Source organism: Corvus hawaiiensis, chromosome 26, assembly GCF_020740725.1.
Source record: "Corvus hawaiiensis isolate bCorHaw1 chromosome 26, bCorHaw1.pri.cur, whole genome shotgun sequence".
NCBI classification, from domain to species: domain Eukaryota; kingdom Metazoa; phylum Chordata; class Aves; order Passeriformes; family Corvidae; genus Corvus; species Corvus hawaiiensis.
This window is the reverse complement of record NC_063238.1, coordinates 32203064-32222042: the sequence shown is the minus strand read 5'-3', so window position 1 is coordinate 32222042 and position 18979 is coordinate 32203064. Positions and strand designations below refer to the sequence as shown.

General features: G+C 38.4%; 1 protein-coding gene across 1 annotated transcript in view; it reads left to right on the top strand.

Moving 5' to 3' along the window:
* Nucleotides 1-18867, top strand: part of MRPL13 (mitochondrial ribosomal protein L13) — a 33999-nt gene extending 15132 nt beyond the window's left edge. Inside the window, exons 5-7 of the mRNA XM_048286254.1 lie at nt 1511-1597; nt 1913-2034; nt 16207-18867. Coding sequence (XP_048142211.1) covers nt 1511-1597; nt 1913-2034; nt 16207-16231 — 234 coding nt within the window. The 3' untranslated portion in view covers nt 16232-18867. The remainder of the gene's footprint in view (nt 1-1510; nt 1598-1912; nt 2035-16206) is intronic.
* Nucleotides 18868-18979: the final 112 nt, after the last annotated feature.

Here is an 18979-nt window from a genome sequence, read left to right as displayed (position 1 = left end):
GCAATAAGGAAAAACACTGGATAGAAAGAAAAATAAGCATATGCTATTAAAATTGTTAATGATAAAAGGGCTGTTCACATGAGCTGCTGTTAATATCCATATATTTTTTTTTATTGTTATGGTATCTCGCTTGATTTTTAGTATTCAGTGAAGCAAACCAGTGAAGGTTCATTTTCTGTTTTTGTCTTGCCCTTGTCTAGGCACATAGTATACTGACCTAAATAAATTACAGTTTGCTCTACAAGCATGAATAGTTTTTATCCCTAAAAAGCTTTAGTTTTCATCTTTGGTTTTTAATACATACCTATTAATTTTTATTAGAGAAAGTATCAAAACCGTGTATTAATCTGCATGACCTGATATATTTCTCCTGTCATCTTGATTTATTGCATTTGCCCACAGATTTGTGGTACTGGATGCATAACACCTGAAAATCTTACCTTAACATGGTTCCAGCTGGGAACTCAGTGATTGTCTCTAAAATTTCAATTGAATTCCCTTAGTTAATTTTATAAAAAGAAGCCACGTTGCTCAATAGACTTTGGAAAATATCCAGGTGTCTGGGAGATTTGTTTGTGCTTAGTGCCCTGCCTTTCAGTGTGGTTTATTGGCTTGAGCTTGATGTTGCTCTTAGCATGCCTGGGTAGTTTCTGATTTGGAGTTAGTTTATATCTGGGTGTCCTGGAGCAAACATTTTACTTATAAAATCGCACATAGGTCTAGCCCAAAATGCTTTGCTGTCCTTTATGAAACCTTTTTTTTGTCTCCTGCAGTTGTGTGCGTTGTTGTACATTTACAAATGTTCCCCTTCTGGATGAAGTCCATAACAATGTGTTTTGTATTTAAATAAAAGGCATCTTTGCTAGAGTCCAAGAGAAAATCCTGTTGAAATTTGTTTACTTTTCAATAAGCATCATCTAGAGTAGATGTACAAATTCTGTTCGTTCCTGATGTTTAGAAGTAAGATTGTTCATCTGGAACTAATAGCAAGGAAATATACATAGTAAGTTCATGAAGCCGTGTTTTGGTATGTTAGCTTTGCTTAAGGTACAAAGCATTAATTATAAAACTATTTTAAACGCGGCAAATTACAATGTTGAACTAGTTGGTGGGAACACTTGGGAAATTTGTTAGAGCATATTTTATTTTTTTTCCTAAACAATATATGTATGTAAATGTGCAATACAATACAGAGTTACCACAAGCTTCTCAATTCTTTGAAGGATCATATGCAGTCATCCACAATGCTAAATATAGCTCTTAACTTTCTAAGCTGAAGTGTTCTACATGGCTCTTAAAATGAGTGTTTATATGACAAGGAGTATTTATTTTTTTTAAAACTGATGTTTAGAGCGCCTTCTGAATGTGGTGCCAGAATTCTTCAGCCTGAAAGAAGATAACTGAAAAGAGGTTCAGTGATTAATGGAGTGGGTAGAGGGAAACACAGCTAGCCTATTTCATGTTATCTGTAACCTGTCTGATTATTTGTTACTATGTTACCTTTACTCAGATTGTTAAACTGGCTGTTTATAGAATGCTTCCAAAAAACCTTCAGAGAAGAACTCTGATGCAGAGGCTACACCTGTTCCCTGAAGATGTGAGTAGTCATGCAGTTACATTTTCATCCCTGTATTATATGGAGGTGGAGAGGGAGTGTTAGCAATGGCTCTCATGTCATGAAAAGGTAAATTTAAAAAAAAAAAGCTGCTTTTTTTCTATGTATATATATGTAGTTGGGTTTTTTCCATAGCATTCACAGAACTGTGAGATTCAAGACCTGAGATTGGTGTATTTGGGTGAAACACTTAGCATGAAGAACACAGTACTGTTGACAAATTTTGGTCTGGCTTTGTGGGCACAGGTGTTGTTTGTTAAACAATCAGATGGTTAAGACTATTCTCACCTGTCTCAGGTTATTCCAGAAGATATAGAGAAGAACCTTCTACAAGAGATTCCTCAGCCACGTGCAGTCCCCAAGAGGTTAGATGAATATACACCAGAAGAAATTGCTGCCTTTCCAAAGGTTTGGACTCCGTAAGTATCTTAGATGTTTTTAAGAGGACACATTGACTGCATATGTATTATATAGACTCTCACATTATCAGTAAGAAAAAGGTAGTCATCTTTCTCTTTATGTCATTTTTCTTTAAGAGAGAAGGTCATTAAAACAGCAATAGTTGCTAAAATTTTCTGTTTCTGGTCTTTGTTTTAATAAGTAAAGCTTTACTTAAAATCATGTTTTCAACTCTCTGCTTCATCCAAATGAATAGAGTGAAATGAATAGAATGAAAAGCTTCATTACCTGGTTTGAGTTGTATGTGCTCCATAATGTGTAACTGTTAGCCATAGCCAAAGGAAATGCCACACACGTCTGTAAACTTTCAAAAGCTTATTAAAAATCACTTGTACTTAGGCTCCTCATCTTAGATGATACTAAAATAGGTCTGTGCATCCGTGTAATGGAGGCACCTCTGTGTTACAGTCTCTGTCAAAAGGAACAGAATCCAGCAAATACTTTAAGCCCTCTTCTGAGCTGAAACAGGGAGTTTGGTTTTGACTTCTTCTAACCTATATCAGTGATAAAAATTGCTATATTTGCTTTTATCCTCACTACTGAATGGAGTTGAAATTCCTGAGACTTCGTGGTTTCTGTGAGATTTCAGTGGATTAACCCTGAAGAAGTTTAGATTCTGCACCATTGACCAAAATTCTGCAGTATATTAAAGTTGATAAGCCTGTCCTGTTGTATGGTATACTGTACTCTTCTATACTGTGTTTAGTATTAAAACTGATAAAGGTTCTCCACAATAATTTAGCACTGAATGAGGAGCTGGCACTTAGTTTTAGCTAACTAATTTGGAGTATCTGTATTGTCAAAGGAAATAGTGCTGTGCTGCCAGAGCTTTTGAAATGCATTTCTTTGTCCCTGCATACTACTGTAGTCTTGGTTGAGTTCATCTCCTTAGCACTGGGCCACTCTAATTCTGTTGACTCACAGGTGTGTGTGGCAGAGGACAAATAAACTTAATGCCATCTAATTTAGTCATTGCTGTCAAACTAAGTTTTGTAATATTTTCATGTCAGCATATTAACCTTGGGGAAAATCTGCAGGTAAGAACACTACTGCTGTTAGAATTCCCCTCCCATAATTTCTTGGAACCATTCCCTCTGGAGGAATTCAAAGCACAGAGAAAATAAGCATTCCCTTTTTTTTTATATTTCTCGTCTCTATAGTGTCATATGGATTGATTGCTGGTAATGGCTCTCTGTATACAATCTTTTTATTCTGTGCCAATTATGGGGGTTGGGGAGTACTGCTGCCTTAGAAATCCTGTAGTAGATTTGGAGGCTCTCAACTCAGAGGATCAGTGTTCCTCCTGTGGAAAGGCTGGGGAGCTCAAGTGGGTATTATGGTGAGAAAAAACAGGGAATAGGTGGGCCTGAGAGGAACAGAGTACTGGGTCTAAAATGGGTGAGAGAATGCTAGAGAGAAGTGGAGCTAGTGGGGTCTGGGTGGAGTAGGGAAAAACAAATGGAAGTTTGGGAGAATTTTAATGCTCTGAGTGTAGAGACTGGGGCAGAAGTTTCCCTTCACCCAACTACTCCACCTATGGCGACAGTTATAGGCCTGGAGACATACCTAACGCTTGTTGTGTTGGACTTTTGTCCTACCTTTTTTCTGCTCTCAGGAAGTGGTAAGATCTAGCAGAGGTATAAGAATGAAGATGGTTATCTACCATCTCTCCACTAACTGCAGGGCTCATCGCTGTTGTAATTTTGGCTTCTTGTCCTGGCTTGCAACCAGACTATTGCTGGTGTCAGATAAGTTTTAATTTAACCTTCAGCTCACATTTTTAGCAGTTTGATCTTGGGAAGAGTTTTCAATATGAAGTAACAGGAAAAATAATAATGTTTTTCTTGTCTGAAGGAAAAAGTGTATTTTGATTTCTCTGGCATTCAGATTTCTGTGGGGGGAAGAGCTTAGTTGGGAAATAAAAGATAAAGAATTGAGCAAATTTGGTAAAATAACTTTCTGATGTGATAAGTAAAATACAGAAGTCGGTAAAGGGGGACTTTAAATGAACCATAGTGGTTACTGTTCTCATCAAAATGCCAGGTGGAGTGTCTGAGAATACACAGCTTTGCACCAAACACATTAAAAGAAAGGGTGTATGAATATGCAGAGGTAATAGGCTCTGTGTTCTGAGATTTTTCAGTGTGTGAACCCATGGAGGAAGTAGTGTTTGCATTATTACAATATTCCTGTGAAAGACTGGAGAAGGAACAAAAATATATTTACAAATTCTTCTTTTTAGAGCCATGTAGCTAACACAAATATTCTTTTAAAAATAAGTCAAAAAAGGGACAGCTTTGTTCAGCATACCAAAGAGAAGTTAGGTTAAAGTATTGTTGTACAAGACTGATAATTCGAGATGTATTGAAGAAAACAGCCACCTGACATGAAAATTATTTGAGAAGAGAAAACATGAAGGGAAAGTGAGTTGTTTTGTAGAAATCCAAATATTGCAGAAATATGTGTATCTCAGAATGCCAAACTGACTTTCTGTTTGGGTTCCTTGTCATTTCATTCTTTGCAGCTGAGAGGCTGCCCAGGGAGGTTGTGGAATTTCCAGCCCTGGAGATGCTCAGAACTCACTGCGCAGTTCCTGAGCAACCTGATGTTATGTTGGTTAGTTCTTCTCTGAGTGTAGTCCTTTCAGATGCAAATTATTCTATGGTTTTTTTATATATGGGGAAAGTAAACAAACATAGTAAAATAGATTATTATTTTAATAAACTGTGTTTAAAAAAAATAGTGCATAGGTTGCTCATCTTATTAGTCCTGTTTGGCTTTTCCTTGGGCTGTTGCTTGTATCTGGGTGAGAGCACAGTGCTAAAATGAGTAGGGTTTTTTTGTCCTCTGTGTGTGCTGCATTCTGTAAATGGCATGTAAAAGGCTTGTTGTGGACTTGGATCTGTGAGCTTCTGCAGAACCCATAGATAGTTTCCATACAGTAAGAGCAGTCCTTACAATAAACGAGAAAGTGAAGGATACAGAAAAGCTTTAAACTCCCTTTTTTTTCTTCAGATGGTTTTAATAATTCTTCCTGCCTTATGTGAGTTTTGGTTTTAATTATTATTTCTCTTCCATGAAGTTCTGAGCCTGATGACCACCCTGTTTACCGAAAGGTAGAGGTTCCAAAGGGGATGAAGTATTTCTGTGAATGATAATAAAAGGGAGGAGTTCGAGGGAGACAGTGTTAGTGGTTCATCTTCTTTCTACAGAAAAAAAAAAAAGTTGGTATTAGCCCTTTGAGATAGCTGTATGCTTTAAGGGAAAAGATAAATGAAAAGCAGAGCTTGATTAAAGATATGGAAGGCTATAAATACAGATAAACACAATTATAACTAGTAAATGAATCTTTAAGGTTTTACATTAAAACTTGTACCCAAGAAATGTACCTTTACTGTATATAAACCAGACATAAGACAGATAATAGGGAATGAATATAAAGAACTGCATTTATGTGAGAACTTACTAATATCAGGAGGAAAATACCCTTTTTCTCTTTAATTGGAAATAATAATATAAATTTTCAATTGGAATGTGAAGAGGACATGCACAGTGCTGCTAATGATCTCATTGGATGTTTTGGCTATATTTTGTGTAAAAAATGTCTTGCTATAGATGTTTTTTTTAAAGGTTGTTTTGCTGGTAATTGGAGACTGACCCACCACAGAGAAAGACATGGTATGCAAGTGGAACACTAAAACAGAGAAACAGTTTTTAAGGAAAGCACAGGGTAGGTGTGGAAACCCAGAAAATCATTTGGTTTTCAGATTGGAGAGCCTTCCCATCACTCCTCCTTCCACCATGATAGGAACTGAAGAGGGATCGTGCTCCATGAAAGTGGAGAATTAAATATCAAAGTATTTCTAGTCAAAAAGACTTTCTTCAAGCATTCTTTCCTTTCATCCCTAACTGGAACCAACTGACTTCCCAGCTTGTGTTCTTAGATCCTCCATGGAGAGGCCTGAAGTGTGATGGAAAATCATGTAGATACAGGAAAGTAAATTATGTCTGTTCCAGACATATTTCAAGGGTACAAAGATAAAAAACTAGTTCCTTTCGCAGTTTGATTTTGTACCATGAGTGAAACGTTTATTTCAAGTGTGCTTGAATTGTATGTCTTTTAAATGACACTTAAACAGAAATCATTACAGAATTCACCAGTAACATACGACTAAGCAAACAATTCTGTTCCGTAAAAGCAAGGATACATCAGATTCATGGGTAAATTTTCCTGTTACATACCATTTGAAAGTTGTTTAACTGTCTGGGTGTATATATGTTTTGAGACAGTTTTAAAGGCAGGAAATTGTTTTTCAAGCAGTATTTAAATAAGAGTATTACCAGATATATAGAATAGCAGGCTTGTGTTGTTCCAGTGAGATGGATGCATTCCTGGGAGTTTCCCTTAAGAAAGCAGATCTGTCTGATTCCATGGAGTTTGCTCAGGCTGGTGCTGGTGTGCAGACTGAATGCCTGGTCCACTGCCAGCCCTCCCGGGAACTCCCCTCGGGCCAGACAGCTGCTTGCTTGTCATTGGGGGAACAAGTTCTTGTACACTTCTGAAGTTTTTAAAACCTGATATATTGTAACCTCTGAAATTTGGTTTTCGAAAACCAAACACCTTCTTAATGTTTCTGAGTAACTTGCCTGATTTCTGCCCCCATCTGTACATTCTGCTTTGAGGCAGGGGGTTGCAGAACCTGGTCTGAAGCTGTGATTTTGTTCCAGCTGAGCAGCATGGGTTAGGCAGGGTCCCAGTACTGACACTGCGTGTCATCCCCATGCCATGGCACACAGATTCCTGGAAGTTTATGAGCAACACTCTGTGGCTTTGAAAGCAGAAAATCACAATGTTCTCAGACAGAGAGGTTTGTAGGTGTTGAAACATAAGCATATTGGATACCTGTGAACTGCAGATGGCTCTAATGATCCTCTTAGGTATTCTGTGCCACTTTCAGTTCCTCTCCAGTTTTGTGTCCTTAAAGCTAGCCTTGCCAGACTCAGGCAACCAGAAGCCAACTGTGGTGTTCCCAGCAAACAAATTTGTGGGTATTGGTAAACAGAAAGGCTTTTGGATTAAGAGATCCTCTCAGCCACAGCTGCCCTTTCTGTTTGTTTGCTTACAAGAACTGCAGCACTAGTTGTCTTGCATAATTTCTAGTGCAAGTTTCTATTTTTAGTTACACAAATTATTTCTGGGATGTAGGAACAGAGCAGAAGAAGAAGCCAGAGATATCCTGGTTATGTGGTTGAAATGATGTTACAAACAGTGCTTTTATATATGCAAGATGCTGACAGACTTTTTTAATTAGGTTTTTTATCTGTTAATTTCTTCAGATAACTTCATAAGGAGCCAACACCAAAAGACAGCACACATTATATTGCATAGAGAAACTACATTTGGAGTATTTCCAGTGATGTGCTCTGTTACAAATTATAACTTGCAGTTTTTATGAAGTTTATAAAATGTTTTTTTCTCCCTACAATGAAATATGAGGTAAAATAAAGGGAAAATTGTTGGAGTGTTACTCTGGTTACCTTGAGAAGAGCAGAGGGAAAGCCACAAAGCCAGCTCCAAAGCTGGTGAGGTCTTGAGCTATTTTTATTAGGCCCATCTCAAGTTTATTCATTAGCCTTTAAAAATTTGGTACCAAATTAAATTCCTCCAGTATTTTTCTTTGTTGCTGCTTAGTTGTAGAGTGTGTCTGCAGCTTCTTACGATTTGAATTGTGTTTTATATCATGCCTCATTTGGTAATATTTAGTTCTTATCTTGGGCTAAGTACTGCCCCTCCAACTTAAGTGCTCGTCTCTCACAAAGCAGGGCTGGCATGTAGCAGTGTTGAGAGAAGACTTGGCCAACACAAACTGCTGTAAAAGACTGCAGCCAGTCTTACTTTTTCCCAAGCAACAAGCTGTATAAAGCAGGAAAAAGCTATCCTGCCAATACAGCCCAGTTCTGTTCCTATGTACTCTTTGAGGAATCCCTCTAGCAATTCATTTTCTGTGGCCTTTTTGCCCCTCGGTAGAAATTACATGAACTAACTGGAGATCATTAAACCCCAATCAAAGCTATCACTGGTAGCTTTTTTTTTTTTTTCCAATAGTAAGGGCATTAAAATGTCTCAGGATTCTGTTTAGCATTTCATTTAACAGGAGATTTGGAGGTAACCAAGGCTTACATTTCACACTACCAGAGGTGGATCTAAATTCCTGTGGACAAAAAGCCACACAGATACTTAAGAAGAAAATTGCTCTCCTCTACATTAGGTTTTTGCTGCAGGCAGCAACTGGACACTAATCAAGAAGGGTCAGTAACTCAATCATCTTAAAAATCCAACAAATTCATGTTCAGATTGTTTAGCCTATTGAATTGAATTACTGGCTTTTCTCTGGCATGCTTGAAACAGATCAGTGCTACTGATTCTCAGACGCTTTACCTGGGGGCAGCTTATGTTGTATCTAAAACCAAAGTTGAAGGTAAGAGGTAATTAAATGGGTAACTGGGCCCTTTTATTTGAACTGTGTGAAGAGGCTCCCAAAAAGAAAGTTCCAAAACTACTTTCTCCTTCCTTTTAAGCTGGTGTATTTCATATGTGAGAACAGAAACTAAATTAATGGAAATTTGACAAGCAATAGGAGAATGGTTGTATACGATACTGTTGAACTACTTGCCCAGATGAAATTAGAGTTAGATTATTTTTTAATTACTCTTTTATAAATGTCTCGATTTCCTTTTTTTCCACTTCTGTTCCTGACAGTAAGTCTGGAAAGTATTTCACCATTCCTTCACCCAGTTCTCTCTTTATTTGAAGAATAACGTAATTCTTTGTCCAAAGCCAAGTGTACAGTGCTGCTCTGTATACAGTCTTACAGTTTTTAGCAGAATATATCACTAAAAGAGAAACCTTCTATTTTCAAAAAGCATCATCTTAAGATGAATTTTACATGTATATTCTATTGATTTAACTTAAATAATTTTCCAGACAGAATTCATATAATCAAGGTCAAAATCAGGGAATTACAGTAAGTTTAAAAAAGCTTAGGTCAATTTTGCTTAATTTGTTTTTACAGAAACTGAGGTTATAACCACTTTATTTTAAATTGCAATAAGCCATTCTTCATTTTACTAAGAGTACCTAAATGCATATCAGATATCTTGATTTAAGGACACTTTTTTAAAATTACAACATGTGCTAGTTTTATGTAGAAAAAAGCAAACACATTGCAGCTGCAGACTACAAAATAAACATCTTAAGTTTTGTTTCTGCAGAAGAGGATTAGTGACTATAGCTGTACTGTCATAGCAGTATCACCCTTTCTTAGTCTTGTTACAAAATGCAGCTTCTGTTACTGTGGTTTGTTCTCCAAGTAAAGTTATACTTGTAGAAGTGCTTTTCAGGCAAGACAACAGTCTGCATGAGAACAACACCAACATGGAAACGATTCTTGTGCCCCAAGCAGAGCAGTTGATGGTTTAGAATAGGCCACAGTGTGAATTGCAAGTTTAGTGATAGTTGAAATACCATTAGCTATTTCATTGATTATTTTACCAGAGGCATAGAGCTACCATGGGGTAATAGGTACACCTTGAGCAGAAAAATGATTCATCTTCCCCTCAGCACCAAACTGTTGATGTTTGAGTGTAACCACATAATTTGGTTTTCCAGGGAACGATAGCAGTGTTGGTCCTTGGGTTTCGGTTTACTAGTGTCGATAGTGAAAAAGTTGAAATGTGTTCAGAAATCCCCTTTAGCTATAGTTCCCTTACCTAATAGCTATTGACTTTGGCACAACTTTTGAAGTGTTCCTGAAAAATACATATATTCCTCTTGTTTCAAAATTTACAGTAAAATTTATCTCTGTGTTGAAGTTTGTCTATAAAAACAAATCTTAAATACTCAAAATTTCATCGTTTATTCATAAAATAACCTTAAAATGTGTGCCAGATAGACAGCAAATTCCATGTTGTGTGTATTGCATGCTAACTTTAGACAAAACCAAATTATTTGGAACCTTTTGTTATAAGGCTAAAAGCTACCTATTGCCCTTAATAAGCAGATATGAAAGATGAGCCATAAAACCATTCTGTGTAAGCAGACAACTGTCATCAGTTAGCAATAATTCATGTGATGGTGATTTCCAGAGTTATGAAGAAGAGCATCACAGTAATACAGATCGAGTGTGCCTGCCAGTACAGAGTAATGGGATCAAAGAGTGGCTTAGGGCTAGTAACTAAGTGGCATGATCAGGCCACAAAATCTTTTCACTAATTGGTCTTCCCCAGTTTGTCATCTGTTCCAAACAGTGTTGTTTATAAACTCCCCTAAATGAGACTTCATGAGCTAGTGGATATCACTTGTTAAGTACTTAAAAAATAAGGGGTAGGTTAGAAGTACTTTAACATCAGTTATTTCTTTGTGTGTTCTAGTTTTTCAGCCAAGTTTGGAGAGATTTTATCCTTGTTGTTTCTTAAAATTCTTGAAACTTGTGTAAGAAAGTCAGGGAGAGCTGCTGTAAAACTACGCAGTCATGCTGAAGACTCCTTCAGCCTTTTGGGGAACTCTACACTGTTCAGGAAGCAGGATGGGGAAAGGGGGGAGGAGAAAAAGGCCTCTGAATAAAATCTAACATAGCAGCCACAGACCTAAAACCCTCTGGGATGAGTTAATCTTAGAACATGTTGATAACTGCGGGTTAAGACATACTTTTTTGGTTTTGTTTTTAATGGATAACCTATGCAAATGGGAATCCTACCAGACATAAAATTTTTCAGGTAATAGAAAGTGTTGTACAGACTGTGAATGGAAGAGACAGATGTGCCTTTCCTACAGGATGGTTATTAATTTTTAAGGGGGTTTTCATGCATCTGGAGTGGTTTCTCTCATTCATGGAAGCAGTAAAATCTTAACAGAATTCTAAACCTATCCTCTTCAGTTTTTGCTCTTGTACCACTGCTCTCATCTCTGCCTGTATTAGCTTGTGGCATTCCTTAGCCTTAAGGCACCGACCTTTTGCAGTGCTGACGCAAGAGTAAATCCTTTCTGAACAGTCCTTGTTACTGCTGCTGGGAGTGCAGAAATTCCAGGGAACCCAGGCTCTCTGCGTCATGTGCTCTAATGGTGAGATGATTACCCACAGGTGAAGAGAAGATGGCAATTTGAGATCTTCAGAGCTTCCACACCAGGTGTGCATTGCTGAGTCAGGAGCAGGTATTGACAGGTCACTTCTTGTGCAGCACTGACAGTCTTATTCCTCAGCAGAGGCAGGTTTGAAACCATTAGCAGTCATTAACACAGGCTTGCAAGCACACAAATGACTGTAACAATTCCATGAGATTTGACTTCATAAAACTTCCTCATAAAAAAGTCTCAGACAATGCATCATCAAAGCAGTGTGAGTAGGGATTGTTTATGGAGAGATGGCTATCCAGGATTTTGAGCTTGAAAGAAGAAAAGGTCATGTTATCAAGTGCTGTTTATCAGCATGCAGTAGAAGAAACTGGGCAGGTGTATAACTTCTTTTGGAAGAAGAAGGAAGGGCCATGTTGACTACATATTATATTGTTATAGATAATCCCAGTGCATTTAAAAGTTCTAAGAAATACAGTCATTTGGATTAAAATATGTAGTTTTGAAGAGGTATTCTGAGTTACTAAAAGTTAAGAGAAAATATTTTTTTTAATATTGCCTGGTTTGTAGAATAACTGCTGTACATACAGAATAGACAGTGTCATATATTACTCTACAGGCTTACTTATATTATTTCTTGGAGGTAAGTAATGCTGTTTTTCACCTGTCTGCTGTAAGATGTTACAAGGTTTTAGCTTGTTTGCCTAGAAATAATATGGTGAAGTTGTCCTGTGTATTTTTTGAAATCAAGTTAGTTGCAGTATAACACAGACTAGTGGTTACTTAGATTTGGCCTTTATAGAGTAACACACGCTCCCCTTATTTTATTTTTTCTGAGGCTGTTTTACCTACACAAAACATTGCTAAGCAAAGGGAAACATCATTGCTGGAATGTGCTGACAAGAATTTAATAAGGATGGAGCTGTGCAGCAAGTCTCTTCAGAGTTGATCGAAATAAATGTTCACTCCAGGAGTTGAGAGTGAGGATATTTCACATCACACTGAAAAAGAATATTGAATATTCTGTGAAGTGGGGGGTCCCATCATAGTTGTAAATATGCAAGTAGGTCTTTTTGTGCGGTTAGTTTCTATTTGTCGTCTGACATGTTGAGAGGCTGAGGTCATAGCTTTGTGAGCATTTTTTCTGGCAATGAGGCTCAGTTTTAAGAATCATCCATCACTTTTCCTGCCTCTCCATTCTGCTTGTGTGGCAACAGAATGGAGAATCAGAGAACTGACCTAGATTAAAGACAACCTTGTTTTATGCAGCTGCACAAAGTGGTGTAGGTTGGAGTTGGTTGGAGTTGCTAGGAAAGCACATGTATGATCACCAAATTTCAGTATTAATTAATGATACAGATGCCAGCTCTACGCTCCTGCAGTGCTTTTCAAACATAACTGCAGCTGTGAAATCTGCATAGACACTGAAGAGAGATTTACAATGGCAAGCTTTAGCCCAAGCACGCAAGCCTCTTCAAGTCGTCTCTAAAGTCCATGAAGAAATGCAGGACTTCCCCATGTTCTAGGGCTTAGTTTGACCTCAGTCTCATTTCTTGAAGTGGGCTACAGAGCAAAGAGGTTACTGTTATTCTGTAAATGGGAAAACTCTCACAGTCCATTGGTTTCTTTCAGCACTGCAGAGTGTAGAGCTGGTATCCATATCAAAAGACAACATTTATGTGAAATACATTAATTCTGCAGAGTTTTGGGAAGCTCTCTACCAATTACTTTTGTTTTCCATCACAAAGCTGATCTTAGGAACTGGACATATCCAGTTTATCTGTTTTGTAAGGTTCAGTGGCTGTAGATTGTCAGCATTTTATGTCAGCTGTATATCGTTTCTGATAGCTGTGAGTATAGATAAAAATTGGGAGAATTTACAGAATCACAGAATTGTGAGGGTTTGGAAGGCACCTCAGGAGATCATTCAGTCCAACCCCCCCAAGCAGGGTCACCTAGAGCAGGTTACATAGGAATGCATCCAGGTGGGTTTTGAGTGTTTTCAGAGAGGGAGAATCCATGACCTCCCTGGGCAGCTCTAAGAGATTTAAAGCTGTAATCAGAGCTTAGGACCCACTCTTCAGTCCTTTTACTTAGTGGTAAAGTATTTGTTAGGAGAGAAGCACTGAGAGGCCTGCTGTAATGAATGGGATGCTGATTTATTTTTCTGAGTATTTTGCCTAGAATTCACTAAACTGTTTTAATTCTTTTTATGTGGAGTATAAAAATGTTAGTGAGACAAATATTTTTAATATATTTTGGTGGCAGACATCTGCTGCACAGACTAACATTGCATATTTTTGGTGAACCCATAGTAGTTTGCCTTTCAGCATAGATTGCAGAGACACTGGTTCCCATATTCCCCCTATTTCCCCTTGTCTTGGAGTCTGCTGTTAATACACAGCAAAGCTTTTTTTCTCAAGAATATTACTTTAAAAAAAAAAAGAAGAGGAGCAGCTATGTGAAGTCTTGCCTTTGGGTGAATTTCTGAACTGTCTGTTCTAGGAGATAGCATTTCCTTTGTTCCAAGTGCATAAACTCAGGGCTTTGCTGAGGAAGGGCAAAAGCACTGCCATCAAAGAACACTCTGGCGTGGATTTATGTCACTTACCAATGAGCACATTGATGGTCACAAGTAGTTCATAATTCTCTCTGAGTAGACAACAGTTTTGTGGGTTCATATTCTTCGTCTGACAAAATGCCTGTAACACTTTTGCCAAAGGCAGTGTTTTCCAAGGCTTAGCTTTCCTAGTGCCAAGGTCTCTTCAAAAGCAGTCCAAAAGCCAAGTACTAGTGGGCATAAAAGCCTACTGTGGCAATAGAAAAGGCTTTAAAAACTTTTGTATTTGTTCACACAAGTGTTTCAGTGTGGAAAATCCTGCCTTTAAGCTTCATTAACTTCATAAGACTGCAAACTAAGAGTCCAGTGTTTTATGCATTTTTGTGCATTTAAATTTTAAGACAACAAGCATTAAAGTTGAAATGCAGATTACAAGGAAGCAAGGAAAAAAAATGGATTTTCACCCCAGAACACAGTGCTGTGAGACCTGTAGCTCTGCAGCACTCCAGCATAACCCTAGATTGAAGTCTTAAGTGAGCCATTCATAGAAAAATGCAAAATCCTCTAAGCAATGCACGAGAGGATGAATTGGCCTATAAAAAGAAAGAGTAATAACTATAAGCTGCAAGACAAGGATGTCTTTACTATGCTGTGTTACCTAAAATCTTTCAGCACTGTCTGCCTGTCTAGTGATAAAACTTCTAAGTCACTGCTGAGAATTTTCCAAAATCCCACACTCTTACTACTCCACAGACATTTTGATATAATGAAATACCTATTCTGGCATGCAGCATGAGATCCGAGCAAGAAAATGTGGAATGGCAGAGAGGCTGGAACCAGAGGATGTTTAATGTCCCTTCTGACCCAAACCATTCTGTGATTCCGTGAATATGTCCAAGTACAGATGTCCAGGATTCTAGGAAATGTGACTTGCCTTCCCAGTGCACACCAGCCATCAAACATTGAGTATGTTGAAGTTAAACATTAAGCAAGAATGTAAACAATATATATGGTGCTTGTAGCAGTTCTGTCATGCACAAAAGAAACAAGTCCAAATGTTAATACAGAATATGCTATTTAAATGGGAAACAAAGAAGCTTTGTGATTCATCACAGTATGAACACTAGCTCTTCTTTATAGTTGTTCCTTAAAATTAACGCAATTTTATATGCTACTCTTGAAATAATAAAAACTGAATTCCAGAGTTGATTTCACATGAGAACCTGTGGGCTCATAAGTTAATGACTTCACTTTGCAGTGCTATTGCTTGACAAATTCTGTAACTGCAACATAGGTCTAAGTAAGTGTTGGATTTCTGTGTGTCATCTCTGCAGCCATTTAAACTCACAGGCTTTAAAGTAAGCTGTCTGCTTCCATTTCTGTCTGCTTTTCCATTAATGAGCTAAATTACAGATAAGATTTACCACCTTTAGAAATTTAACTTTGTTAGTGTAGTGGTTTGCAGGTTTTCCTGTATGCCAGAATTTTTCATTCAACTTCACAGCAAATCTGGCCCTGTATCTCTTTAGATGTCTCCAGAACTTTTGTTAATATCTCTCTTGTTGAGTCCTGGGGCGTTCCCCTACCTGCTTGATTCACAGATGAGAGAAGCAGTGAGGAGTGCTGTGTTCCTCCAGGCTGCAGGTGTGTGGGGGGTTGTGAGGAGCAGCTGCTCCGGCTGCGCGCATGCTGGGCGTGTCCCAGGCACCTCGGAGACCACTGCCCTGCCCTGCTCTGGGGGTTTGGGGAGCGACTGGGCACAGCTCAGCGTGTGCAGCTTCTCTGCAGGACATGGTAGGCATGTAGATGTGCATCTAGTCTGCAAACTCTGCATTCTGAAAGCCATGAGCTGGTCTGAGCTTTGTAGTTTCAGGGAGAATGTGGTTCCTACAGCCAGTGGATGTGTGTCAGGCAGGAAGAGTGATGTGCTTGAATGCAGAGGATTGCAAACAGCAGTCTGCTTCTATCTGAATGTTTTCCATGTTTGTCATCCAAGCAGAGAGGATTGCAGAACTTTTAAGATTCAAATTAGTAGGTTTTTTTAAATATCAGTTTTAACTGTTTTAGTAGTGTTGTGGTGGACTGTGCTGTTAACTAAAACTCGCCATCTTATGCATGGATTATTCAGTTTTAAAAAGTGGAGACAAATTAGTGCCCATGTTTAAAACCCTGTGAGGCTGCATTCAGTTCAAGATGCTTTTTGTTTTGCTTAGGAAAGTAGGAGTGACCAGTTAGTCCTGATGTTTGTAAATTCTTAGAGGTTTTAGTAAATTTAATTTGTTCTGTCTTGTTCATGTAATCCAGAAAATATTCTTTGTCAAAAAACTTCAAGCACCAGAGTAAGGAAATAAAGCTAGACCAGGCTGCTACTGCAGCCTTAAAGCAAAGCCACTGTAGTGCACGTACATTTCTTAAAAACACTTTTTTTTTTTTCCCCCACAGACCTAAAGATTTTCGAAGGAATTAATAACAATAAAAGAAGCAGTGCCATCAGGAGTGTTTCTCCTCCTCCAAAGAAAATTCTTCTAACATGGAAGCATCTGTGCATCTCAGTCAACCCTTCTATACTGAATGTTTCTGACAGCTATTAGCAAACATGAGTTGGCAAGATAATAGAAATTACTGTGTTTGAAACGGCTAAGAATAGGTGTTATGTTAATACCATCTGTACTGTGCATCATATGATCTGGTATTTGTTAATGATATTTGGTTTGATACTATTATTAAAGAATTAATATCTTTGTAATGAATATTTGCATCTCATAGAAACAATACATTGACTGCTGCTATGAAGTAGCTCACTCTAAAAGTTGCAAAATTTGATTTCCATGCAGGAGGAGCAGAGAATAATTATGGTCACCAGCCATGATTTTTCATCCTCGAGCTTTGGCCATCTTTTGATACATTGTGCTCTAAAGAACAAAATGGCAACTACTTTTTTTTTAATAATCTTACTTTTTTCAGACTACTGGTCATCTGCATCTACATCTTGGGTATGCTGATGACAACAGCAAGGTTGACTCTACTTTCTAGCTTCCAAATGTCATTAAATGTATTCCTAATGATATTTTGTTCTTGATGTGGAGATGTTACATGGTTGTCATTGGGAGACTCAATATTCATATGGTTCTGTCTGCCTTGGAAAATAACCAGGCAGAGCACTGCTCCAGCTGGGCATAGGTTTTGGAGATGGCACCCTCTGGATTCCAGTGCTGTTACACCAAAACACCCACTTGGGGCTGTGCAGAGCAGTTTCTGAAGTGACTCTTCCTCATTAGGAGGAGGTCTGCTGACAACCCAGGGTAGAATAGATTTCAGTCAAGAGCTTGTTGAAATAACAGGCAGTAAAGGCAGATCACAGGGGAGATACTCTTCCTTTTATTCCCCCTTCAGCCTAAACCTGATTTTCATTCAAGTCACAGGAACATGCCTTACTTACTTTAGGGAACATATTACAGAACAAAGCAGCAACATTTTTATTATGAAAACCTAAATGAGGAAATCTAAGTTAAGGGTTGAATGATGCAAAAAAAGTCATAAAAATTATTTCACTTTTGCAAGCTGCTTCCCTGAAATTCGTTTCTGCTTTCCTGCATGGAAAACCCTCAAGCCAAAGCTGTTCTGTAAATAAGTGAAGTTTTCTGTGTTGTAGGAGATGCTGATACATTATCTGCCAAATTTTACAATGTTTGGTAAGGGGAATTTAAGTGTTCTACATCTGTTTTGTACAAGCATCATCCTGGAAGAAAACCAGTGGTTTATTTATAATCATATTTCATTACATGAAATAAAGGTTTGGTATTGGGCCTTTCTTTGACATTCAGAGGGGCTTATCCCAGGAAACATTCCTTCCTAGTGAATGTGCAGCCTTCATTTCCAGGTCAGTTCCTACACTGCATTAACTAGTGAAAGTATTTTGAGAAGGCCTAGGTTGCAGTAAATGCTCTTTCCTGTGCAAGGACACAGTACACAAAGTTTATTGGTAAGATCTCTGTGGCATCAGGTGTTCCTAGTGTGCTGAATACTTCAGTAAGCAACTTCAGTTTCTAAGGTGGTCTGGAAAAAATATAATACTCTTGATTATTCAGAGACTGGATTTTGGAGAAAATTTTGACTGTGTTTTACTATTTTTGGCGAACATACAATTCCTGAATAATATTTTTCTAATTGGGTAGAGCCCACTAGTTAGTAACTTTTTATTACCAAGGTATGTCGAACAAGTGATCATATGACCAATGATACCAGAAGCATTCTGGTCAGTATGTTGCCAGTAAATGGCACAGTAAATATAAAGTTAAAACAAATTAACTACTGCAATTGGAGCTTCTGCTTTAGCATATAAATTGTTATAAAATTGGAATGAGTATGGCCACTTTATTATCCCCAAGTCATTTGTTTAATTCACTACATGTGGTGTGAGGAGGGGGAGGTGTGGCAGTGGCAGCTGGTTGTGTGCATGTCCCACACAGGGGATCCCTCAGGCCAAGAGCACCCAAATTCCCTGTGGTCAGAGGGGTGTTGTGCTGCTTCCAGCTGCTTTCCCAGGCCGGCTGACTGGTGTGGAGCTGCTGCAGTGGCACGGCACAGGTGACACCAACTGCACACCACAAGCACCCTCAGGGATTTGGTTAGGCTGTTACGTGGACTAAATAAGTGATCAGTTTGACCACGCTGTGGCCCTACATCCTTGGTTTTGCCCTATCACTCTCTCTGGTTCCACGGGAACTTGAGATTTGGATACAGTGTTGCAGGACAGCCAGTCAAGACCAATATACTGTGCACTGTTAGCAGGATACTCAAAAGTCTTTCAAAGACAACACAGGCACAATTGCTTGGAGGCTGATTTTTTTTCCATCAGCGACCTTCTCGGTCACTTCCATAGGATGGGCAGAACTCTGAGCTGTGTCAGTACAACATGGATGGGAGTGGGCCAGCACGGGAGGGACACAGGGAGTTTGCAGTTGGGGTAAATTAACACAGGTGTTCTGAGCCTTGCCAGGCTCTTGTACCTGCTTGTGTGTGAGAGAGCCATGCTCGCATCAGGGCTCAATGTTCTGTCAAGTGGGGTTAAGCTGCAAAAAAATAAAAAGTCCATAAAGTGCATTATACTTTCCTACTTTCTATTTTAAATGCAAGTGCAGGTAAGGAAATGACATTCGACTCACATTCCATCAACTTTTATCACCTTTCCCCAAGAAAATGGTTGAAGTCAGGG